The sequence below is a fragment of the Hylobates moloch genome, unplaced genomic scaffold (assembly GCF_009828535.3).
Source record: "Hylobates moloch isolate HMO894 unplaced genomic scaffold, HMol_V3 SCAFFOLD_19, whole genome shotgun sequence".
NCBI classification, from domain to species: Eukaryota; Metazoa; Chordata; class Mammalia; order Primates; family Hylobatidae; genus Hylobates; species Hylobates moloch.
In genome coordinates, this window is record NW_026652294.1 from 5,551,797 (window position 1) to 5,573,781 (window position 21,985).

The 21,985-nt window shown below is 54.1% G+C and overlaps 1 protein-coding gene across 3 annotated transcripts in view; it reads left to right on the forward strand.

The window, feature by feature from the left end:
• SPECC1L (sperm antigen with calponin homology and coiled-coil domains 1 like) overlaps positions 1 to 16,252 on the forward strand; it is a 108,547-nt gene extending 92,295 nt beyond the window's left edge. For all 3 annotated transcript variants that reach the window (XM_058431331.1, XM_032139428.2, XM_058431332.1), the window contains 3 exons: positions 10,080 to 10,196; positions 11,133 to 11,192; positions 13,026 to 16,252. In XM_058431331.1, the coding sequence (XP_058287314.1) occupies positions 10,080 to 10,196; positions 11,133 to 11,192; positions 13,026 to 13,115 (267 nt within the window). In that variant the 3' untranslated portion in view covers positions 13,116 to 16,252. The remainder of the gene's footprint in view (positions 1 to 10,079; positions 10,197 to 11,132; positions 11,193 to 13,025) is intronic.
• Positions 16,253 to 21,985: the final 5,733 nt, after the last annotated feature.

The following is a 21,985-nucleotide window of genomic DNA, read 5'->3' on the forward strand; positions in this document are numbered from 1 at the left end:
TGGATCTGATTCCAGTTCATGTTTTTGGCAGAAACATCTCAGCTGTGGAGTTCTGTCCATTCGCAGCAGGAGTGGCTGCCTCTTTGTGATGTCACTGCCTCTGATAACGAGGTCAGTCATTCTGGGTAATTCTGTCACTCCTTCTTCATTAGGCTTCCTCTTTACAGAGAAACCCCTTTGTCAGCTGTTCAGCTGCTTTGACTATGGTTTGGTCAGGAAAGTTCTATCAGGTGCCTGTTCCTCTCCCTTGATTTTCCAGCACTCAGGTTCACGAGTGGTTTCCAAGCCAGGCTGGTTGTGCCTTTGTAGGTATCACCCTAAACTCACCGATGTCACATTTTAGATGTACCACCCCATTATACTTAACACCTAACTTCAGTTTTTCAAATGGTGAGCCTTCCTGTTGGCTGTGGATTCAGATCACCTGGGGACCTTTAAAGAAAATTATGCCCTGACTCGCTCACACCGCGTGAATGAACGTCTCTGGGGTGGGGCGAGCATAGGAAAACCCGAAAAATCTTTGCACTGATTCTAGTGCACAGTGAGGATTGAGGGTCCGTATTAGATCAAGAGCAAAGATATGCAGGGCCTATCTCCAGAGGCTGCCGGCTCCACCTCGGCTGCCTGCCCTGCCTCCTTCTTGCTCCCTCTTTACCATGTAAGTACCAACACCTGAGCTCCATGATGAGCCGGGCAAGACTGTCCCTGAAAATGTACTGCTTCCCTTTACTTCCCCTTCCCTTCTCTCTCCTCCCCTGACCTGGAGCAGAGATTGGCCCTGCTTCAGGGAGGAGACAAGCACTGTAGTCCCCAGGGCAGCACCCTTAGATCGGCAGCTAGAGGGCCTGGCTAGGTTACCCCACAGGCACCACCGGCCCCAGGCAGCTGCCCATTCATCACTCCCAGGGCATTCTGTGTTTAACAGCCACTACCCAGAGATATCAATCAACAGTCTCGATGGTTTTTTTACTCTCTTTCAGACATTATATCTTCTCCCACCATACTACACAGAAAAGGAACCTCACTCACCTCACTCAGGCTCCCAAACTCTGCCCCACAGTATAGGGGGGCGTCATGAGCCAGGGTTTTGTTAGTAACTCACTCTTACCTCATGAGGCTGGGCTGTGATACCCAGCAGGTTTCATTCTGAGTGCACTGGGTTGCAGCTCAACAGTGTGGTGTCCTTGTGAAGATGGAGGACCAGTGAGGACCACCTCTGCCTGAGTATGGACCTGGGGACAGCGCTCTGCAGGGCCCAGACAGGCATGAGGAAGTGGATGCTTGCATGTGTCAGCAGAGAGATGAATCAGAGCCCTTGGCTTCTTGCCCTCTGTCCATAAAAGTGGCATTTCCTTAAATAGACCAGAACCTTAATAGCTATTTAAAGAGCATGTGGTATTTGGGAGTATATTTTATGGCCCTTAATTAAACTTCAAACAAATTAAAACATTTAAGATCTTTTATGACATATTTTTAATCTTTTTTGTGGAGATTTGTATAATCTCTTGGCTTTCACATCCCACCCTAAGGCCACAGACAGAAGGCAGGGTTAGATCTACAGTTGGGGTTTCCATCCTTGGTCAAGAAGCAGTGAGTGGAAACCACCCAGCCAGTCCGTTGGAGGGGCGAGGCTGTCAGGAGTCTTTATCAGGGTAGAAAGGACAGCAAATGGCACTGTGAAACAGGCCCTGTCTGTCCCCTGTCACATCTCTTAGTCCACATTTCCTGGATGAAGGACATGTGCCCTTAGGAGAAAATGGGGCAGAGCTTCTCATTCGAGTCTGTGCAGAGGCCATTTTGAAAGTTTGTTCTGGCACATGTCATCTCTCTTATTTTGTCGACCCTAATCCAAACATGGAATTATCTCGTAGAGTAGAAAAGCTCTAAATTGACCTGAAAAAAACTAAATGCAAAATCTGAACTCATCAGTAAGAAACTTGCATTATAATTAGTAATATGTTTTCTATGTCTCTATTATTTTTAAAAAAAGTTAATTTTTTTCTTCTAAATTGGCACCATTGCTTGTGAATAGTGAACAACAGAAATTCCTTCTGTTAGTGTGCATTTTCCCCTCAAATAAGTGTGAGTTTTGGCTTTAAGAATAGTGTACTTTAAAGGGTTCTGCTGGCCTCCTTCAGAAGCTGTCTCTGTAGGAATCAGGACATGAGTGCAGAGTGGAAGGCCCTTGGCTCTCCAGCCCCTCTGCTCTTCAGCAGAGCATAAATGGCCTTCCCTCAGAGGGAAACCCCTGGAAGATAAGGACTTTCCTTATGCACTGAAAACGCCACTTTCACTAAATAGAAATGTTATTTCTAGGCAAGCTCTGTGAAATAAACTCATAAGAAGGGATATCTTGAAAGTTGTAACGCTATTATAGCTCATCTAATTTCATGCTCTTCTGGCTTCTGAAAATTTTATTTGCAAGGCACACAGCCAGAGTCCCAGCTACTTGAGCAGCTGAGGCAAGAGGAACCCTTCAGCCCAGGAGTTCAAGCCCAGCTTGGGCAACATAGTGAGAGACTCCCACCGTTCTTTAAAAGCACACAAACCTGATTTGTGGTTGCTCTTCCCTTTATTCGCCATTGCTCCTAATGCTTCATGGCAACTCATATGTTTCTAACTGCAGGATATTGGAAGTCCTTGTGGCCTCTCCACATCACTGCCGCATTGATCACTCTGTCCTGTTTTAAACACACTCTTCCTTTGCCTTCTGGTTTCTTTCCCCCAACCCCTGGCCCTTCCCTGTGTTCCATTAAAGGCTGTTCTCAGCATGGCCATTACTTGTTGGAGTTCTGAGGGGCTGGATCTGAGGCCTCCTTCTTGCTTATGGCCCACTGTGACCATCCCTAGGGGATCCCACACGGGACTCCGATGACGCTGCACTTTCTGTCTCTCTGCAGTGCTCTCTTGACTCACGTGTTAGCACCACCAAGCACTTTTGGGTGTCTCCAAGGTATCTTGAACTTAAGGTGACAAAAACACACCCCTCGTCTGCTCAGCGCCCACCTTCCTCCAGGGAGCTCTGCCTCTGTGAAGGCCACCACCAGCGTCTGGTTCTGCCCACAGAAGCCAAGGCCCATCCCGAGCACTGCATGCACTCTCCCTCCTCATAGCCAGTCTGTTGCCAAGTCTAGTCTGCTTTAGCTGCCAAGTATCCCCGGAGATTCCCACCCACCACTCCAACCCAACCTGATACAGACCTCTGCAGCCACTGACCAGCCAGCCTCTGACTGCCCTCCCCCTGCTCCTGGCTGTTCTTCTGACCCCAGTCCAGCCACACTTCCCTTTAAACCTCCTTGAGCCCTGGCCCATGTCAAGTCCACGTGTCAGCCCTGTCCAGCAAGATGCCCACCCATGAAACCCCAAGTGAGGACTCGCTGAGTGTGCAAATGAATCCTCAAAAAGAGCAGCCCATCCCCAGGCCCTCTGCCCTTTCCTGCAGGCTGTCCCTAGATGTGCGGCCATAGCCGCATCCACCTGTGGATTCCATGCTGGGGCCACAGATTTTAGGGTGTCGCTGTGTCTCCTGCTCTCCAACATGGAGGTTCCCCATTACCGTTAGTGGAAGAACACAACTCCAGGCCCTTCATTTTTCTGTTTGTATGCCAATCCCGATAAGATCTTTGCAGGCCTGCAGAAAACAAATCCACACACTGGCGGCCACGGCCCTCCTGCCGGGGTGGGAAAGCTCTGCCTTGTGGCATCCAAATGGCTTTGAAACAAGTGATTGTAGAGCATGCTTCCTACCATTGTGTTTTGAGTGAGAACTTCCAGCAGTTGGGATTTTGAGCTAGTTTGTTATCTGAGTTCCTCATCCAAACCCCCTTAGAGAGAAGGGGAGAAGGAGGGAAGGAAGGAACTACACACCAGGGCACGTGGTGTTGCTCCATGTGCAGCAACACATGGAGCAGTGGAGGCAGGTGGAGGTTTACAGGTCACATGAGTATGATGAGGGTCAGCAGAGTTGCAGCCACGTGCCCAGGAGCAGGGCTCCAGGTAGGAGCAGCCTAGGGATATTCTCAGTGATTCTGTTGCGTTTGGATTCATGCCATCTGCAATACAGCAACCATCTCCTCTACAGTAAGCAAACTAAACCCTAAAAATACCTTACAGGCTGGGCACGGTAGCTCACACCTGTAATCCCAACATTTTGGGAGGCTGAGGCGGACAGATCACCTGAGGTCAGGAGTTCAAGACCAGCCTGACCAACATGGTGAAACCTCATCTCTACTAAAAACAAAAATTAGCCAGGCATGGTGGCGGGCGCCTATAATTCCAGCTACTCAGGAGGCTGATGCAGAGAATTGCTTGAACCCGGGAGGCAGAGCTTGCAGTGAGCCGAGATTGTGCCACAGCACTCCAGCCTGGGCAACAGAGCGAGACTCTGTCTCAAAAAAAAAAAAAAAAAACTTGACATGTGTAAAGCACATCACAGTTTCAGAAGGGGTTGAAGACTCGTCATCTTGTGTGGGCTGGGATTTCACTGAAGTCCAAGACAGCCAGGGTGGTGTGCCCAGGAAGTGTCCAAACCTGGCTCAGACCCCTGTCCACAAGCTTCATACTGGTGGTGGTGAGTTGTTTTTATCCAAGGCATAAAAGCTTTAGCTTTTTTCCTCAATTGCCAAGAACATCCAGGGTGACTTTAGCCCTCCTGGGAAGGTAGGGATCATAAGTTCCAGGGGCCACCAATCCACAGGCAGATTCACCTGTTGCCACCTTAGAAAGCAACAGAAAGTTTAGTTCCAGACCTCATGCCGATGGGGACAGAGCACCAGGCTGCTCCCAGGCTCTTCTGTGGGGTCCAGGCATGGAGCAGAGGCATGACGGGCAGATGGCAAGAGGCAGGTCTGGGGGCCACCTGCAGACACTTGATGAGGGCCCCAGGATCAGGGGAGGAGTGCTCAGCAGGCAGTAGGGAAGACGGGGCAGGAACCCTTGCCCCAAGCATCCTGCGAGTAGTACCTCACTGTCATTCTCACAATCATCCAGAGCAGTCTGGAAGGAGGCTGAGGCTCTGAGAGGCCAAGCACAGAGCTGGTCTGTGGGATCATTCTCCTCTTCCTGTGCTCCCCTGGCAGCCCGGAGCCCACTGTGGTCTGGGTTTGGGGATAGCTGGCGGGTTGTGTGAGTGGTGGCGGCTGGCAGGTAGGGGGTAGAGGAGGCCTCACTGGGTGCTGGTCACACCTGCAGAGCAAGGGTCTTGACTGAGTGAGGTAGGGAGAAGCCATTTCTCTGGTGATTCCATGCGATTCTATGTCGTTTCATATGTTTCCTCTCCAAGATACTGATCCCATCATAATATTAACGGGCCGTGGTAGCCATGTGGAGGGGAGCTCCCCGCCTTCCTGCCTGGTGTTCCTGCACCGTGCCTTCCGAGAACCCAGCTTCGTTGTTCTTATATTTAGTCAATATGACTTCATTAGCAATTAGACTTTTCAGCCTGGAACATTTCAAACCATGGAACAGCCAGTCACGTTGGGAGCAAAGGGCTGCAGGCTTCTTCCTCACTTCCCTGGAGGAACCCCTTTTTCAGAGCCGGGCTCATTCTCGCGACATGATCTCTGTGGATGGGGGAGGAGGCAGAGCAGCCAGTGGGTGCTCAGGCTTCACTTGGGCTCCCTACTTTCTGCCTGCAGCTTATCACATAGGGTGCCTTGGAGCCACGTGCAGCAGTCTGGCCTGGCTGCCCTCCAGCCCTCCAAGGGTTAAGGGAGGTAGGGCCCCCAGCCAGCCTTCTTTTGGGCTTTACTTGTATTGGTAGGAAATTTCGTTGTCAGGTTCTCAAATGTGAACTTCCTCAGCCTGGAACTGAAGGAGCCATTGTTTTCCTCCCAGTTCAGGTCACTGTGGCATGCTTTGTAAATGAAGTCTCTCTTCCCGGAGATTCCAGGTGGGGCGGGGGTGCTGGAGCAGCAGCTTCTTCCCTGGCAGGGTGTTGGGTTTATCTTGAGGAAGCGGAGGGGGAAGGCTGGGGTTCCCACAGGCAGGCGGATGGGACACAGGAGCCTCTGCCTCGAGGCGCTGTGCAGTGGTGAGGCCAGGCACGTCCACGACCCTGCCAGAGCTGCCTGCATTTCAGGGAGCAGAAGGGGCGGCTGTGGCAGGAAGTGAAGGTTTGTTTTCCTCCAGAAGTGAATGTGACCTCTGAGGGCCAGGCGCTGCTATTGGCCTCACACAGAGCTCCACACGTTATTAAGAAGCTTCCTGGCCCCCTCTCCCTGCAAGGATGCCTCTTTCATCAAGCACTTAGTCCCTTAGACCTGGCTCTTTTTTTTAGTACCTTTAATAGACTTTTTCCTCTGCATTTTGAACAAGGGGACCTTGCATTTTCATTTTGTAGTGGGCCCTGCAAATTATGGAGCAAGTGAGTCCTGGCCCATTCTTCATTTGTCTTGCATGCTTCATTCCTGCCTCTTCTCTGTACCCCAATCCTGGACTTATTTCACTGTGGAAAGGTGCACAGGGCATTAGGAAATCTTACCTAGACAACTAAAGGAAAGCAGGCCCATCCTCCTATGATACACCTCACTTTGAATGATCCCATAGACCTGCTCTGTGGCCTGGGTGAGTGTCTTGGCCTCTCGGAGACTCACCCTCCTTCCAGACTGCTCTGGGTGGCTGTGAGAGTGAAAGTGAGTACTGCTCACAGGATGCCTGGGGCAAGGGTTCCTGTCCTGTCCTTCTCTGCTGCCTGCCTAGCACTCCTCCCTGGTCCTGGTTTCCTCCCTAAAGAGCTGCTTTCTGAGATTCCAGTGAGATCAAAGAGATGAGATTGCATGCGTGTGCATGTGTTCAGGGGTTTTCAGTCAGCAGTAACTGTCAAGCCCTGTTTGCCACAAGGCACCTTCTTCATTAGGTCATCAGAACCCTCTATGGGGTGGTAACTGTTAAATCATGGCCAGAGCAGAGAGCCGCGTGGAGGGCGGGCCAGGCCTCTTGGGAATGTAGCAGGTCTTACTCTCAGGACTGCATCTTCGTGGCCAAAAGTGTGAGGACTACAGCACGGAGGCAGAGAGGATTCTCAGCTGGCCCAGGTATTTGGGGAGGGCTGACGTCAGTGGATGCCTGGTGGCACACATTTAGGTAGCCAGGTCAGACTGTCAGCACACCAGCCACCACAGGCTTGCTACCACCTTCCCCTGTGACTCTTGGCAGGTTTGCATTTCCTTGTTCCTTAATCTGGTCACTTTCCTCACAGCAGTTTATAACAATATCTCTGGGTCATATCAGAGAAGCTGGAAGCAGCAGATGGTCAGGTTAATGAGAGGAAATGGCTTATGAAAGTAACGCTTGGGACTGCTGTCCTTTGGAAGGCTCATGCTTTGCACAGACACTGGTGCGTTCTGGGCACGTGCAGTCAGAAGCCAGACAATACATTCTGATGATGCTGGTGATGAGAAGTCAGCCTTGTGATCCTCCACGTGGTCTGCTGCTTTGTAAGGACACCTGCCTAGAGCTGTGAGGCTGGACTGACGGTCTCCCTCGCAGGGGCGGCCTGCCCAGCCTGCTTTACTTGGGTCCTTGCTGGTTGGACACATCCTCGCAGCTCTGAGCCTGGGTTCCCATGGCCCCCACCTGCCCTTGTCTCTGAGCCAGGTCCCTGACTTGGTGTTAGGTCCTAACAGTATATAAAGAGGGGTCAGGATTCGTAAAGTGCTTTGTAAACTTTGTAAGACTCTATACAGATATAGTTAATAATATAATGATAATAATAGTGTTAATATTATTCTGTGAATCACTCATTCCTGGGAGGAGTATAAAGTGCTCCCCAGGAGCTGGACGGTTTGCATTGAATAATAAAATTTGGGCTTTCTCAGTCACCTAGGAAGCTGGCTCTTGGTGCAGTTGAAGGTGGCGTGAAATAATGAAAGTGGGACAGGGTGGTGGGGAGGTGTTCTTGTTCAGCTTGTGGTGTCTGCATAAAGTGTGAATTAGGAAAATTGAAATGTGTAGATTCATCTTCATAAGGACTCTTGCAAATAAGGGTAAAGGCTACATACCAGCTGAATTGCAGAATATTTTATATGATAAAATACTCTGGGCCAGGTAAGGTGGATCGCACCTGTAATCCCAGCACTTTGGGAGGCTGAGATGGGAGGATTGCTTCAGCCCAGGAGCTATGATTGTGCCACTGCACTCCAGCCTGGAGACAAAGTGAGATCCTGTCTCTTTAAAAAATAATAATAAAATCTGAATTATATATTCCTTTTATAGTTATAAATACTTTAAAATATGGAGTAAGGTGCCCCTTAAAGTCAAGGCTGGGTACAGTGGCTCATGCATGTAATCTCACTGCTTTGGAGGCTGAGGCGAGATCGCTTGAGCTCAGGAGTTTCAGACCAGCCTGGGCGACATAGCAAAACCTCATCTCTACAAAAAACAAACAAAATTAGCTGGACGTAGTAGCACGTACCAGCCTGTAGTCCCAGCTACTCAGGAGGCTGAGGTAGGATTGCTTAACCCCAGGAGGTCGTCGAGGCCGCAATGAGCCAACTCCACTCCAGGTTGGGTGACAGAGAGACCCTGTCTCAAAAAATTTTAAAAAGTCGAGGTGGTTCCCCAAGAGGTGGCATGGAGAGCACATAGCTGGCCTTAATCGGCTCCTAATGAAAGATGGGGGCTGTCAGATGATGACACCTTCAAGTTATAGAGGTGTTTTGGTTTGTGGTTTGTGTGTTTTTTCGGAGGGGGGGGTCTCACTGTGTTGGCAGGCTGGGGTGTAATGGCTGTTCACAGGCACAGTCATACCATGCTGCAGCCCTGAACTCCTGGGCTCAAGGTATCCTCCTGCCTCAGCCTCCCGAGTAGCTGGGACCACAGGTGCATGCCTGGCAGCAAATTGCAGAGGTTTTTGAAGGACTGCAAGTCTTAGCTTAGAGTCCCTGATCTGGGAGGTCAGGCTGAGTCATAACGTTTCTTAACAGAACAGCCCTGCCCCACTCCTGTGCCCCATGCTTCTCCCTGGCAGAGTTGAGGCCACAGCCTGCAGGGCTGAGGAGCCCTGTACGCATCCCACCTCCCCACACCAGACACTAAAAAGACCAATGCACAGAGGATCGAGGCATTTAATCAGACCAATAAATTGCCTCATCAAAGACATCTTTAAGCGAAACGTGTATTTTCAGATTACTTTTTTTAACCACAAGTGTGTGGTGGGGTACACTATAGCAATCTCCAGTACATGTGGTACATGGCCTGGACCAATGCTCAGGGGGCCATGTTGTTGCTCTCCTTGGCTTCTCACCATCCATCAGAGCAGGTGTCGTTAAGAGTGAAAAGGGCAGAAGGTATCTTCATGTGTGGGCACACTTTGAGATACACCCTGACTTGGAGGATCTTTTATGTGCTTCAACAACCAATGGAGAATGAGTTGCATTTTAATACATGGTGCTTTAAAGGTCATTGATTACCGGCCAGGTGCGGTGGCTCACACCTATAATCCCAGCACTTTGGGAGGCCGAGGCGGGTGGATCACGAGGTCAAGAGATTGAGACCATCCTAGCTTACAGTGAAACCCTGTCTCTACTGAAAATACAAAAAAAATAGCCAGGTGTGGTGGCACATGCCTGTAGTCCCAGCTATTCGGGAGGCTGAGGCAGGAGAAATCTCTTGAACCTGGGAGGTAGAGGTTGTAGTGAGCCGGGATCATGCCACTGCACTCCAACCTGGCGACAGAGTGAGACTCCATCTCAAACCAAAAAAAAGTTGGGGAGGCGGGGGGGCATTGAGTACCACCCACATCGTCTGTTCTGTACTGTCACCCCAACAGGTCATGGTAGAGGCCAGCTTCAGCAGCCTAGGGTCCTCTCTTTGTATGCAACAGCTAGTAATTCAGCAAGACGCCAAGTGTTATACCAGGCCCAGGTGTGACCACGCAGGGGCAGCCATCTACAGCTGGTGGGTGGGATGGGTTGGGGAGTCATAGATACCAGGTAGCCCTTGGACACAGCTGCCCTGCCCTGGTTTTGGTTTTGTGTTTTGGAGGCCGTGCAGCATCTGAGGCCTCCTGCGTCCTCCTTGGCTTCTCCTAAGAGGGTCCCAGCATATATTGTTTACATGTTTTTCTTCCTTTCCTTCAGAATATTGACATTACAAACTTCAGCAGCAGCTGGAACGATGGGCTGGCCTTCTGTGCCCTCCTGCATACATATCTCCCTGCCCACATTCCATATCAAGAACTGAACAGCCAGGATAAGGTAGGCCATGGAGGGCCAGCTCCCGGCACCCGCCTCACAGGGTTGGAGGGCTGAGAACCAAGGTTAGTGCCTGCCTCAGCAGGTCACATACCACAGCACTGGCTTGCGATTGCCTCTTGCCATCTGGTTCTTATTCTGGGATCAGGTCATTCATGCTGAGCCTTGTGTGGAGTATTTGGTTGGTTCAGAATTCCCCAAGTGATATCATTCCTAGTGGGAGCAGCCAGTCCTTCCTGAGTGACTACATTTAGGATGAAGAGCTTCACCGGGAGGGGGCCAAGAAGCTCCCTGAAGGCAGGAGTAGTCAGGCAGTGCTGACCAGGCCAGGCCAGCCTCCTGCCACCTTGAAGAGGGCTGTCACTCCATGGCCCATTCTGCTCTGTGGGCCTTAGAACTGGCAAGAAACACCAACCCTGTGCACTCCAGGGCATGGTTTAATATTTCATCCAGAGAGTTCCTTGGGGACAGGGTCAGGGAAGAAGCCCTACCCAGAGGGCCACTGGAGAGGATCCAGGCCCGCAGCCCCCGCCTCAGTCCCCTGCTTCCCCCTTCCCCCATGTCAGCCCCCAGCCTTGCAGACAACCCTCGAAGATCCCTGTGGGGGAAGCTCATTTGATGAGTGTTCCTAACTAGCTTTTGGGGGTGCATGTTCAGGTGCCACAGCATTGGCGCGGCAGAAGTAGGATTCTTCAGGAGTGAGGAAAGAACAGGTGTTGGTGGGTTACTCGGCAGCAGGTCGGGAGGGGAGGGTGGCCGGGCCCAGTGCAGGGTACTTGGTGCAGACGCAGAAGCTCAGGCTCCCAGCATAGGTTTGTTGTGGCACCAGGTAGAGGTGAGTGTCGTCCTTCAGGTGCATCTGTCCCAGGCGGTTGTGGAGGCCACATGACTTTCTCCGTGCCTTGTTCACGCACTGCAGTGACACGGTTTCTTTTACAGAGAAGGAACTTCATGCTGGCTTTCCAGGCAGCTGAAAGTGTCGGCATCAAATCCACACTGGTGAGCCCTTGTCCCCCTGAGTCACTGGCAGGGCCCTCCTTCTGGTTAAGAAGAGTTCAGTCCTGTTTAAGCTGAATCCTCGTGGGCGTGGGGTGGTGTGGCTGCCTGGTAAAAGGCAGCTGTGGGGTGCTCTGGGGCCAAGGGAGGGTCCCGTCAAGGGTGGGTGCAGATGTGGGATCTTGTGTCCTGGCCCCCAGCACTTTATCTCACGTGAAACACCCTAAGGATGCCCCCTGAAAGAGTGGGAGGCCTGAGACCATGGGCCCAGCCAACCTTACCTGGGACGGCTCCTCGCAGTCATCTCTTCCATAAGGGAATCTCTCAGGTTAGAAGAAAAATGTCATATGTTTATAAATCTCGCTGTCAAAAACACCACACCAGCAGGTCCATCTGCCTTGTTCATCTACAGCGAGAGGGCAAGGCAGCTCCCAGCCAAGGCAGGCGGCTTTAGAGGCTGGACCGGAGGCTCCTGCACTTCCTCGTGATGGTGTGGGGAGCCACCACTCATAGGACAGAAGTGTGGAAACCCAGCTTGTTCTCAGGTTCTTTAGGCCTCTCATGCTTCTACCTTGCCGAGCCCAACTTTCCGGGAGAAAACATAGCGTCCAAATCCAAAGCCAAAGCTTCTACACCCAGAGACAATTTTATTAAGTAAACTGAGTGCTGCAGCATCACATGGGACACACAGACCATCAGGGGATTTTCAAAAAGGGCGGAGAGCCCACAGGCCAGGCCAGGCCAAGCCCCAAACAGTCCTAGTTCTGGGGCCCTCCAGGGCCAGCTCCCCATCCCCGTGCCCCCAGCCTAACTTGTAGCAACTGGAGGTGCTGTGAAGAAGTGTTTACGCCCATGTTCATTCATTAGAGTGTTGATGCCACAGGTGCATCTAAATCCCTAGAAATGTACTTTTTTAAGGGTGGCCTCTGTTCACCTGTACAGGGAAAAATAAGTTAAATATTCCCCCATTCCTGGATATTTTACAACACATGTGTAAAGTTCCAATATATAAAAAAAGCAGGCCTTTTTCCCACCCTCAAAAGCTTCTATAGTCAAGATTCTTGCATTGAACAGGCAGGTTTTCATTTTCTGCACCAAGTCACCAAGGGCGCCCTCCTGATCCTGCGTGCTCAGCCACACGTCCTGTGCTCATCACCCACGGGAAGGGAAGGATCTCTCAGGCTGTCCCCTTGGGTCACTCCCCGAGCCTTCAGCAGCAGCAGTGTATCACTTTTTGAGGCCTTCTGTCTCGTGTTAAAGGCTGTGAGACACTGGAAGTGGGGTAGGGGTGGGTCCACGGTTTCACAAGTTTATTTTCCTACAACATCAGTTCATCGGTCACAAGTCACTGGCATTCTGCAGAGCACAGTTACAGAGCAGAGTCTTGGATGATTTCAGACTGTTGCCCATGGTGAAGGCCATCAGAGTGTTGGTTCTGGGAGCCCCCGACAGAGAGAAATTCTCCTAGGCCAGTGCCTGGGGCTGAGAAGGGCTCTCAGAAGGATCTTCCAAGGAATGGTTTAAGAAGAGAGGCAGACGTGGGGAGGAGGGAGGAAGTTCCCCCGCCCAGACTGGATGAAACCCTTCCCATCCTGCAGAGCCGTGAGCAGGGAGGCACCTTGTCTGTGGCTCTGGAGCAGGGGTGGATGGCCTGGGGACGATGCTGATGCCCAGGGAGGAAGCGTTCTTGGCCAGGCTTTAAAAATGTGTAATTAGGACTAGAAAATATTTCAAGGCCCCATCCAACCCCAAGAGCCCATGTTGCTATGGCAGAGCCCATTGGGACAACCTGGAGGTGACCTGCAGTTCTAACCAAGCCTCTTCCTTGTCTGTCAGGACATTAACGAGATGGTACGGACTGAACGACCCGATTGGCAGAATGTGATGCTGTATGTGACGGCAATCTACAAATACTTTGAGACCTGAGCATGCCGGGAGGAGCCGCCCCAATAGCGGGGGTACCCCTCCACAGTGACCAAGCAACACCAACGCCATTAGCTACGCACCCCTGTAAAGCTTCCAGCAACTCTGGGCTGCCCCACAGCGTGTGAGCCTCCATCTCGGGGCTTCCGGATTGGCAGAACTCAGCCGTGTGGCCCACAGCTCCCACCAGGGCCCCTCCCACATGACCTGTCCATTCAGGTCATGTGGGCTCAGCACACATCCTGCAGGCTGGTGGCTGCTGGAGTTTTCCTGCTGAAGAGAATATTGAACTACACTAGTGCTCCAGGGCACCAAACAAAAAGGGCTCATGCACAGCTGAATTTGGGAAAAGGGATTCAGTTCTGTGGGAAACTCACTGGGGTTGATGAAGGCTCAGCCGCGGCACTTCCTGACTATTTGCTGGGGTGGGTTCCGGTGCTGGTGAGAACCCAGAAGGAGAGTCAGCGCCTGGTAGTTCCCAGCGCCCTGGGCCCTTCACCGTCCTAGTTTGGAGGAGCATGTCACCACAGATGTGGGTCAGCTGCCCCACACCTGACGGGGCTGTCCTGGCCGACACAATCCAGGCGTGTTCAGCCTGAGCTAGGAGAGTATCTAGAGGGCGTGGTGCGGGCACGCCAGGGCTGGGGTGCTGCTGCTGCACTCACGTGGCTGGGCTTTCTGGCAGGAAGCAGTTGCAGGGGCCCCTTGCCTGGACTCTGTGACCTGTCTTCCAGCCTGGAAGGGGTTTGGAGTCCCAGCTCTGGCTTTAGATTTCTTCGTCATAAGGAGTTTTTCTAGTTAAGATTTTTGTTTTGTTACGAGCAATGCTGGAAAAAGTCAAGTCGCTCCTGTTCTGTTAGTACCAAAGTTACATTGTTTCAATAAGCATAGAAATCTAAACAAGATCTGTACATTAGCATGGTGACAGCAAGGAATGAAGCAGGAAATAGGAGAAAAGTAAACAACTTTAGGGAGCTCAGGCAGTGTCATTTAAACACACTGAGTCACTAAGACATAATTCTCCTAGGCCAGAGTTTAAGAAAGTGCCTTAACTCTTCTTGTGAGGGCAGCCACTGCCCTCCATGGCCAAGGCGGGACCTCCAAGACTCAGTGGTTGAGTTGTCTCCTACCCTCCCCAGGTGCTGGGTCCATTCCCCCCGTGCTCACCCTCCCCAGGTGCTGGGTCCATGCCCCCCGTGCTCACCCTCCCCAGGTGCTGGGTCCATGCTGTTTGAACCAAAGCCTTATTTAAAGGTGGTCACTGGAGATGCTCTCAGGCTGGAACTCAACAGCTATTTTTGGGAATAGGGATCTCCCATGTGCCTAACGCAGTAGCTATTGGTTTGAACAATGTCCAGACAAGACCTGTAGCTTTGAGAATACAACTGTGTTTGGCACCTGCATAGCACCATGAGGAAGACCAGCCACCAGTGGAAGCGGGGTCACTGCCCCACAGACTGGATGCGATGAGGGGCTCCCAGGAGGCCCAGCCAGCCCGATTGTGGGCTGAGGGGTCTGCATTCAAACACGATGTTCTAGATTAGGAGTTTTAACGTGTCTGTGTAGCCTAGAATGTGGTTATTAGGAAAGGGGCTGTGCATGTGGGTGCGGCTGCCGGCACACCTGGTCACCAGATGGCCAGGAGCTACCCATCAGCCCTGCCCAGATGTCAGCCTGGGAGCTCAGGCTGCTGCCGCCGGCTGGATGCCCTTTGGTGAAATGCCCATTTTCAGCTAAGAAAGGAGAGGCCAGGCAAGCAAAGTCATGCCACAAAGCATACCAGAGACCCCCGCAGACGCCTGGCCCAGTCCCGCCCCCCGTCTGAGTTGTGTTCTTGTTACTGTTCCTCTGTTGATGGCCAGCCCTGCTGTTGGCATGAGCCACTGATGTTCGTGTGAGAATTATTGTTTTTAAATGTCTCTCCACTTGGATATCCTCAGTTCCCACTTTTGCTCTCATTTGCCTTCACAGAGGCCAGTCCACCTGTCCGGATCCAGCTGTCTGGTCATGGTTTGGTTTATTTATTTTGTCCTTCAGGGGCTGTTTTGCCCTAAGAATGAGGAGACTTCCCCGGGTCTGCAGTTCCTGACTTTATCCCTTGCTGGCCATGCGAGCCCAGCCCTGGTGCCTCATGGGATGGGGGGTAGGGGTCCCCAGGATCTTCTGGAGGAGGGTGGCCATGGATGGATGGGCTATATCTGTGTCTTCCCTCTGGGAGTCTCATGGGTCCAGCATCAGGCCTGGGGTCAGCAACAGGGAAAGAGGGTGGGCATGGGAAGGGCCTGGCCCCGCCTATCTAGAGGCTTGCCTCGGGCCCCTCCTTGGGGAGGGTTTGCACGCAGAGCTGCAGGGGAGAGGGTTCCAGAAGCATTGCCTTTTGCCTCGTCTAATAGGATCCTTAGAACACTGTGGGCTTTAGGAATGACCATAGATGCTCACATGTGTTTAAAGTGACATTTGGAGATGCTCTCGGTCCTGTGGCACCTGGCACAAAGTCTCCAGGAATCCACTTTGCCTCTTCTCCCTTCAAGCACAAGCTTTACTGCAAAAGGGCCAGTCGCGATTCTGTTTCTCTCGATCCCAGGCTTCTGCGGACTGACGATACTTTTAAATGTTGTTCTAGTAAATATTCTTGAATGTATTAAAATGGCTGAAACAACAAGCTTGGGCTTTTCTAGCTTGCCCTCCACTCCCTGCCGTCCCTCTGACGTCGCATAAACCAGAACCCAGCTCCCTCCTGGGACTGGCTGTGGAGAGGAGGGCACCTTTGAGCCAGCCTGTGGCCTTACCCCAAGGCGTACTTCCTCGTGTGGGAAGATCCTGACCAGGAGTCCAGGGTCGCCTCCCCTGGGCCACAGCACATCCCCGTGTGGCCTGGGGCTGTGGGACAGTGAGCCCTGTAACCACTGGGGTTCTGTGACAGATGTCAAGACCCCAGAGACCGTGGCAGAGCTTCCCCCAGGAGAGTGGAAGCCCCTACATAGCCCAGACACATGCCTTCCCCGGGTACAGGGGAGTGTGTCTGGAGGGGTTTTGTTTGTTTTGAGGAATGTATCATCTTGGAAATAATTGTCAGGATGTATAAAATAAGAAGAAAAGTATACTACCCAGAGGCAACCAGATAAACCTTTTTTTCTGTGCATTGTTTTTTTGTTGGTTTTTTTTGAGACGGGGTCGATCACGGCTCACCACAGCCTTAACCTCCAGGGCTCCAGCAATCCTCCCGCTTCAGCCTCCCGAGTAGCTGGGACCACAGGTGTGTGCCGCCATATCCAGCAGTTTATTTATTTATTTATTATTTTTTATTTTTTATTTTTTTGTAGAGATGGGCTTCTTGCCATGTTGCCCAAGCTGGTCTTGCACTTCTGGGCTGAAGCAATCCTCTCGCCTTGGCCTCCCAGAGCCTTGGGATTACAGGTGTGAGTCACTACAGTGATTGTGAATGCACTGAGCTGGCCTGGAGAACACTCTTATCACCTTGTCCACGTCACATGCAAAAGGCCCATGGTGGTGGTGCCTCCTGCACACGAGGGCATGTAGTGAGTGCCCTTCCCAGGTGGAGACTCCTCAGGGTTGGGAGCCCAGCAACTGCCTTGCTCCTGAGTAAGCCAGGAGTTGTGCTGTGACCTGCAAATGCTCAGGAGCTGCACCCCTGGGTGCCAACAGCTGCAGGCACCCTGGGGTGGGCAGTGGGCAACAGCTATAGAGCTGGGAGCTAGGCGTGAAAGGACTGGGGGCAGGACTGGGCTTGGAGTCAGCTCCTCCCTGCTCTGCAGTCCCTGCGTTGTATCCTCTGCCGTGTGGAGGGGGTTCTGCCCTAGTGGTCAGCAAACAACCATGGAGCCTGCAGGGCGGGCCCTGTGTGCAGCGGCCTCCACGAGTCAGCAGGGGACCGCCGTCCCTGCCAGCGCACCTGGGCCTTGTCCTGGGCAGCACAGACCCCTTAGCCACCACCCCCAGGTGGGGCGGTCACTCCCAGATCCTCCGTCCGTCCTGCCTGCAGTGCAGTTGCCTTGGATGCTGACTAGGGTGGCCCTGAGGGGATCCCTCTGTCCCCAATTACGGGCCTGCGGGGCCCGTCCACAGTGCCGCGCCCCTCAATTTGGAGCTGGCTCTGCTGCTCCCCAGGGCAGCACCTCTGGGGAGGGCATCGTTTCTACCTTGACTCAAAGTTCCAGGATCTCTGAGGGACAGCTTAATAGGTGGAAGGGGGAAGCTGTGAGATTCCAGAGAGAGTGGAGAGGTTCCAGAAGGATCCCTTACACCCCTCCAGCACCCTCAAGGGCCTGCCGTCCTGTGCCCAGATGCCATGCCCTGCCCCAGCAGCCCTGCCTGGCCAGCTCTATGGCCCCAGCCCCACGGGGCCAGCACTTCCTGCAACCTCGGGGTAGCCTGGGTTCTATTTTAGGTTGTCCCTTAGGTGAGGAACCAGGGCAGACAGAACCAGTCTCAACATGCAGCCACTTCCCTGTACATCAGGTGGGTGAGGACAGACTCCTGGGTTGCTGAGATTCAGGGATCTGGATTCTGGCAGGAGCTTTGACCTCAACAGGTCTGGACCTTACTGGGCATCTGCAGGAGGCTGGGCTGGGCACAGGAGAGGACTCCATCTCCCCTGCCTGACAGGAGAGGACTCCACCTCCCCAGCCTGACCGGCCCCCTCAGGCTGGGAGTGCGTTGGGGAGCCTGCTGTGAGGCAGGGGGAGGGGTGTGGAGAGACTGGGCACAGCCTGCCAGTTGACCACACCAGGCCCAGAGCAGGTGCTGAAAGGTCTGGTCTTTCGTCTCCACCCTCCCGTGTGTGTGAGGAAGGGGTGCAGGGGATCTGCAGACTTAAGAGCCAAGCAGAAAAGAAGGGCCAGGGCAGGCACCCACCAGGCAGGAAGCAAGTGTGCCCCAAAGGGAAGGACAGGCCATCGCAGGGCTGGGTTGCACCCAAGACTTCTGCCAAGAAGAGCACTGAGGAGGAGTCGGGACACACGGGTCCTCCCCAGGTCAGCCACCGACACTTGGGATATGCTGGGCTTGTTTCCACCTCTGCAAAGCGGGGCCCCCTTCTGGGCCCTCATATCAGGCACCCTGTCTGACGTGGGGTACAGAGGCCTGGCGGGTCATGGGGCTGGGGCCACAGGGAGAACGGGCAGGTGGCTTAGAGCCATCGGGGTGATGAGTGGCGAGCCCCGGCATGAGGGCTGCGGAGGACTGTCACTGCCCACCCTAGAGCCAGGGCTCCACTCCCCTCAGGGCCTGCTTTCCCATCTACGCCGATCATCCCCAAGGCCGGGTTGCTAGCGGGTTGCTGTTTGTCCTGACACCCAGAAGCAGATATGGGGTGAACATCTTGAGTGGGGTGGGGGTGAGTTGGAGGATGATGGCCAGTGACTCGGAGATCACTTCCTCCGTATGTTTCTTCTGCCTTTGCAGGACCTCTGTTAGGATAAACTGGAGCCTTGTGAGGTCCCTGCCCCATTGGGGAAGTTGGGGAGCACCTGGGGTGACCCAGTCGGTTTCCAGGGACCCTTCCCCTGCTCACCGGCTTCTTGTCCTGGGCCTGGCGTGTCTTGCTCCTGATGCAGCTCAGCTGGCCTCAGAGCAAACAATGAGGGCCAGAGGCCACCAGGTGCATCCTGGGCAGGAACAAAGGGCCGGAATCCTGGAGCTGGGGAGGCCCAGCTGGCCCCGCCGCCGGGCCTGAGGATCCTGGAGCCTGGATGGAAGGAAGGGTGGGCACCCACAGCCTTTTCAAAGCCTGCCTGGGGCTGGTCAGGGAAACCAAGACCTGGAGCCAGAAGCCGGGGCCTGCCAGGGGCCTCCCTGTGCCCACCAAAGGGCAGTGATTGCAATCGGAGAGCTTCTGCCCCTCAGCCTTGTTGCTCCCTTGGGCCTGGGGGCGGGGGGCGGCCCAGGCACCTGCACAGGGACCTCCCTCAGCCCCACAGCCTTGGTATCTGAGGACAGCACTCAGCTGAGGTGGGTACGGGGCTGGCGAGGGGGCAGCAAGGCCAAGACTGAGGAGGTGGCCCTAAGGCACGTGGTGCCGAGAACACAGGCCCCTCCCTGGAGAAGACAAGCCGGCCCGTGGGGCAGGCAGTTTGGGGACAGCCCTGCCAGGTGCCGTTCCCCATCCCTGAACTGGACGGCTTGGCCTGTGCCCAGTCTCTGGGCAATGGCAGCGCTAGAGACCTGGGCCAAAGCACCTGACAGATGACACAGGACCGCGGGGCTCTCTGCCTCTGAAGGGCCAGGGAGGAGCCCAGTAGGGAAAGGTTGGGGGCCTGGCCTGAGCCGGCCCATCACAGCCTCCTTGGCACTGGCTCCTCATGGGTGGCTGTGGGGACTGTGGAGCTGGCTCTGGGGCTGGAGCCACTCCAGGCCCTGTCTGACCACCCCCGGCCTCAGGACACAGTTCCACCGGCGCCACTGCTGAGGAATGGAGGAACTGCCCCTTGAGCCCTAGAGGTGAATGTTAAGGGCTTTGGCACTGTGACCCTGAGGACCAGCTTTGGAACAAAGCCATCACTCCCTGCGTGAGGACGTTGCGGCTGCGACCCGCCTGCTGTGGGACTGGGATGCCCATGGCTAGACCATGCATGGGAGGGTCCACGCAGGAAGGTTGCGGGCCCCAGGATGGGAATGGCAGAGGAGTCATTGGGGTCCATACTGGGGAACAAGACAGACCCTCAGAATCGGCTGAGGGCTGGTTTCTGCCTCGTCAGCCCCCTGAGTCCCTCAGGAAGACTCGGGACGCTCCGTGCGTGTTTGCTGATCAAGGGCTTGAATGAATCTGGGTCCAGCAGGTGTGGGCGGGAGGGGTTTGTCCCCACTACAGGAGAGGTTTTACCTCGTGGAGAGCCCCAGAAGCAAGGATGGGGAGCCCAGGATGGGGGCGGGGGAGGGCCCCATGGCCGTCAGCATCCCTCACCCGTACCTTGTGGTTTGACTTAACCTCCAGGAGGGGGCAGGGCAGACACAAGACACTCATTTTACAGGTGAGGCTATGGGTCCTGGAAGGTCTGCAGGGAAGCCCCTGCCGCTGGTCCCAGGGCGGTGTCCCCACCTGGAGGGGGAGCTCCTCCACTAAGGAAAGCCAGGGCCATGGGAGAAGGCGAGCTCCTTTGAACAGAGGGTCAGCAAAGGCCAGGATGAGAGAGAGGGGGGCACCAGGGCCAGGTCTCCTTGGAAAGACCTGGGGACAGCGCCCCAAGAGTCTCATGTGGGTCTCGCCCTTCGGAGTTCAACTTAAGCTGTCTGGGTCCCCACACATCCCAGGGTTTCCTCCTCCGCCTTGAGAGGGCACCACTGGACATTAGGGAACACAAGGACCAGGAGAGCCGGGCTAGCTGAATGGGAACGGGGGCCCAGGCTTCAATCCCAGGAATAAGCCAGGGAGGCTGCCAGATGCTCAAGGCTGCATCTGGGCAAGCAATGGTCACTGCCATAGGCCCCATGCTCCTCCCAACACACTGGCCAGGTGCCTGTGTGCCCATTTCCCACCCATCCTCTCCTCCCTGCAGTGAGTGGTGGCTGCTGTGATAGAGGTCATGCCCCCATTCTGCCTTCAGCCTTAGGGTCCAGCCTGGCCCTGGGCAAGCTCCTCCACCCTGGGCCTCTAGCCAGTACCCCACTGGTCCCCAGAGGTTCTAGAATGCAAAGATTCCCAAAAACCTTTGGCCACCAATGCCCCAGCTGTCTCACATAGCCTGTCCTGTCGTGAACAAAATTGGGATTAGTCCACATCCCTCCAGATGCAAGGGTAGAAGGCAGGTCCCCTTGGACAGCTTGGAGGGCTGGACATGAAGTTGTTCCCAATTGGAAGCCTCCAGAAAACAGGCGAGTGGAGTGGGGGGCTGTAGGGGAATTCCCAGCCTCAGGCTAAAATTCCCAGTTAGTCTGTGGTGCAGACAGGACTCCCTGCCTCCTTGTTCAGGGGGGTGGGGGAGGATCAAGGCCACACTGGGCACCAGGAGCTGGAAGAACAAGAGGGTCTCTGGCCCAGAGTCTGGGATGGGGAGAGGCAGAGGGGGCATTGGAAATTGGGGACTCATCTTTGAACTGAGATACCAGCTGTTGCCAAGACCAGCCCCTGGGCCAGGCTAAGGAAGGGCAGGGCTAAAGGTGGGGAGCTAAGGGTCAGGCAGGGCCTTGAATGCTGTGTTCAGGAGGCTGGCCTTTATCCCTCAGGACCTGGGGAGCCATGGAAAGATTTGAGGAGGAGCGGGCATTGGGCACAGCTGGACACTGGGGAACGGGTGACACAGGGGCACGGATCCAGCCCAGCTCTGATAAGGAACAGCAGTTCCACAGGACCATAGTGGCAGAGGCGGCAGTGAGGACTTCTTTATTTATTTGTTTGTTTGTTTGTTTGTTTATTTGAGACAGAGTCTAGCTCTATCGCCCAGGCTGCAGTGTGGTGGCATGATCTCAGCTCACTGCAACCTCCGCCTCCCGGGTTTAAGCGATTCTCCTGCCTCAGCCTCCCGAGTAGCTGGGACTACAGGCGCATGCCACCACGCCCGGCTAAATTTTGTATTTTTTTAGTAGAGACAGGGTTTCACCTTGTTAGCCAGGATGGTCTCGATCTCCTGACCTCGTGATCCGCCCACCTCCGCCTCCCAAAATGCTGGGATTACAGGCCTGAGCCACCGCGCCTAGTCGGCAATGGGGGCTTCTTAAAAAAAGAGGGAGGCTGGGCCCAGTGGCTCACGCCTGTAATCCCAGCACTTTGGGAGGCCGAGGCGGGCGGATCACGAGGTCAGGAGTTCGAGACCAGCCTGACCAACATGGTGAACCACCGTCTCTACTAAAAAATACAAAAATTAGCCGGGCGTGGTGACCGGCGCCTGTAATCCCAGCTACTCGGGAGGCTGAGGCAG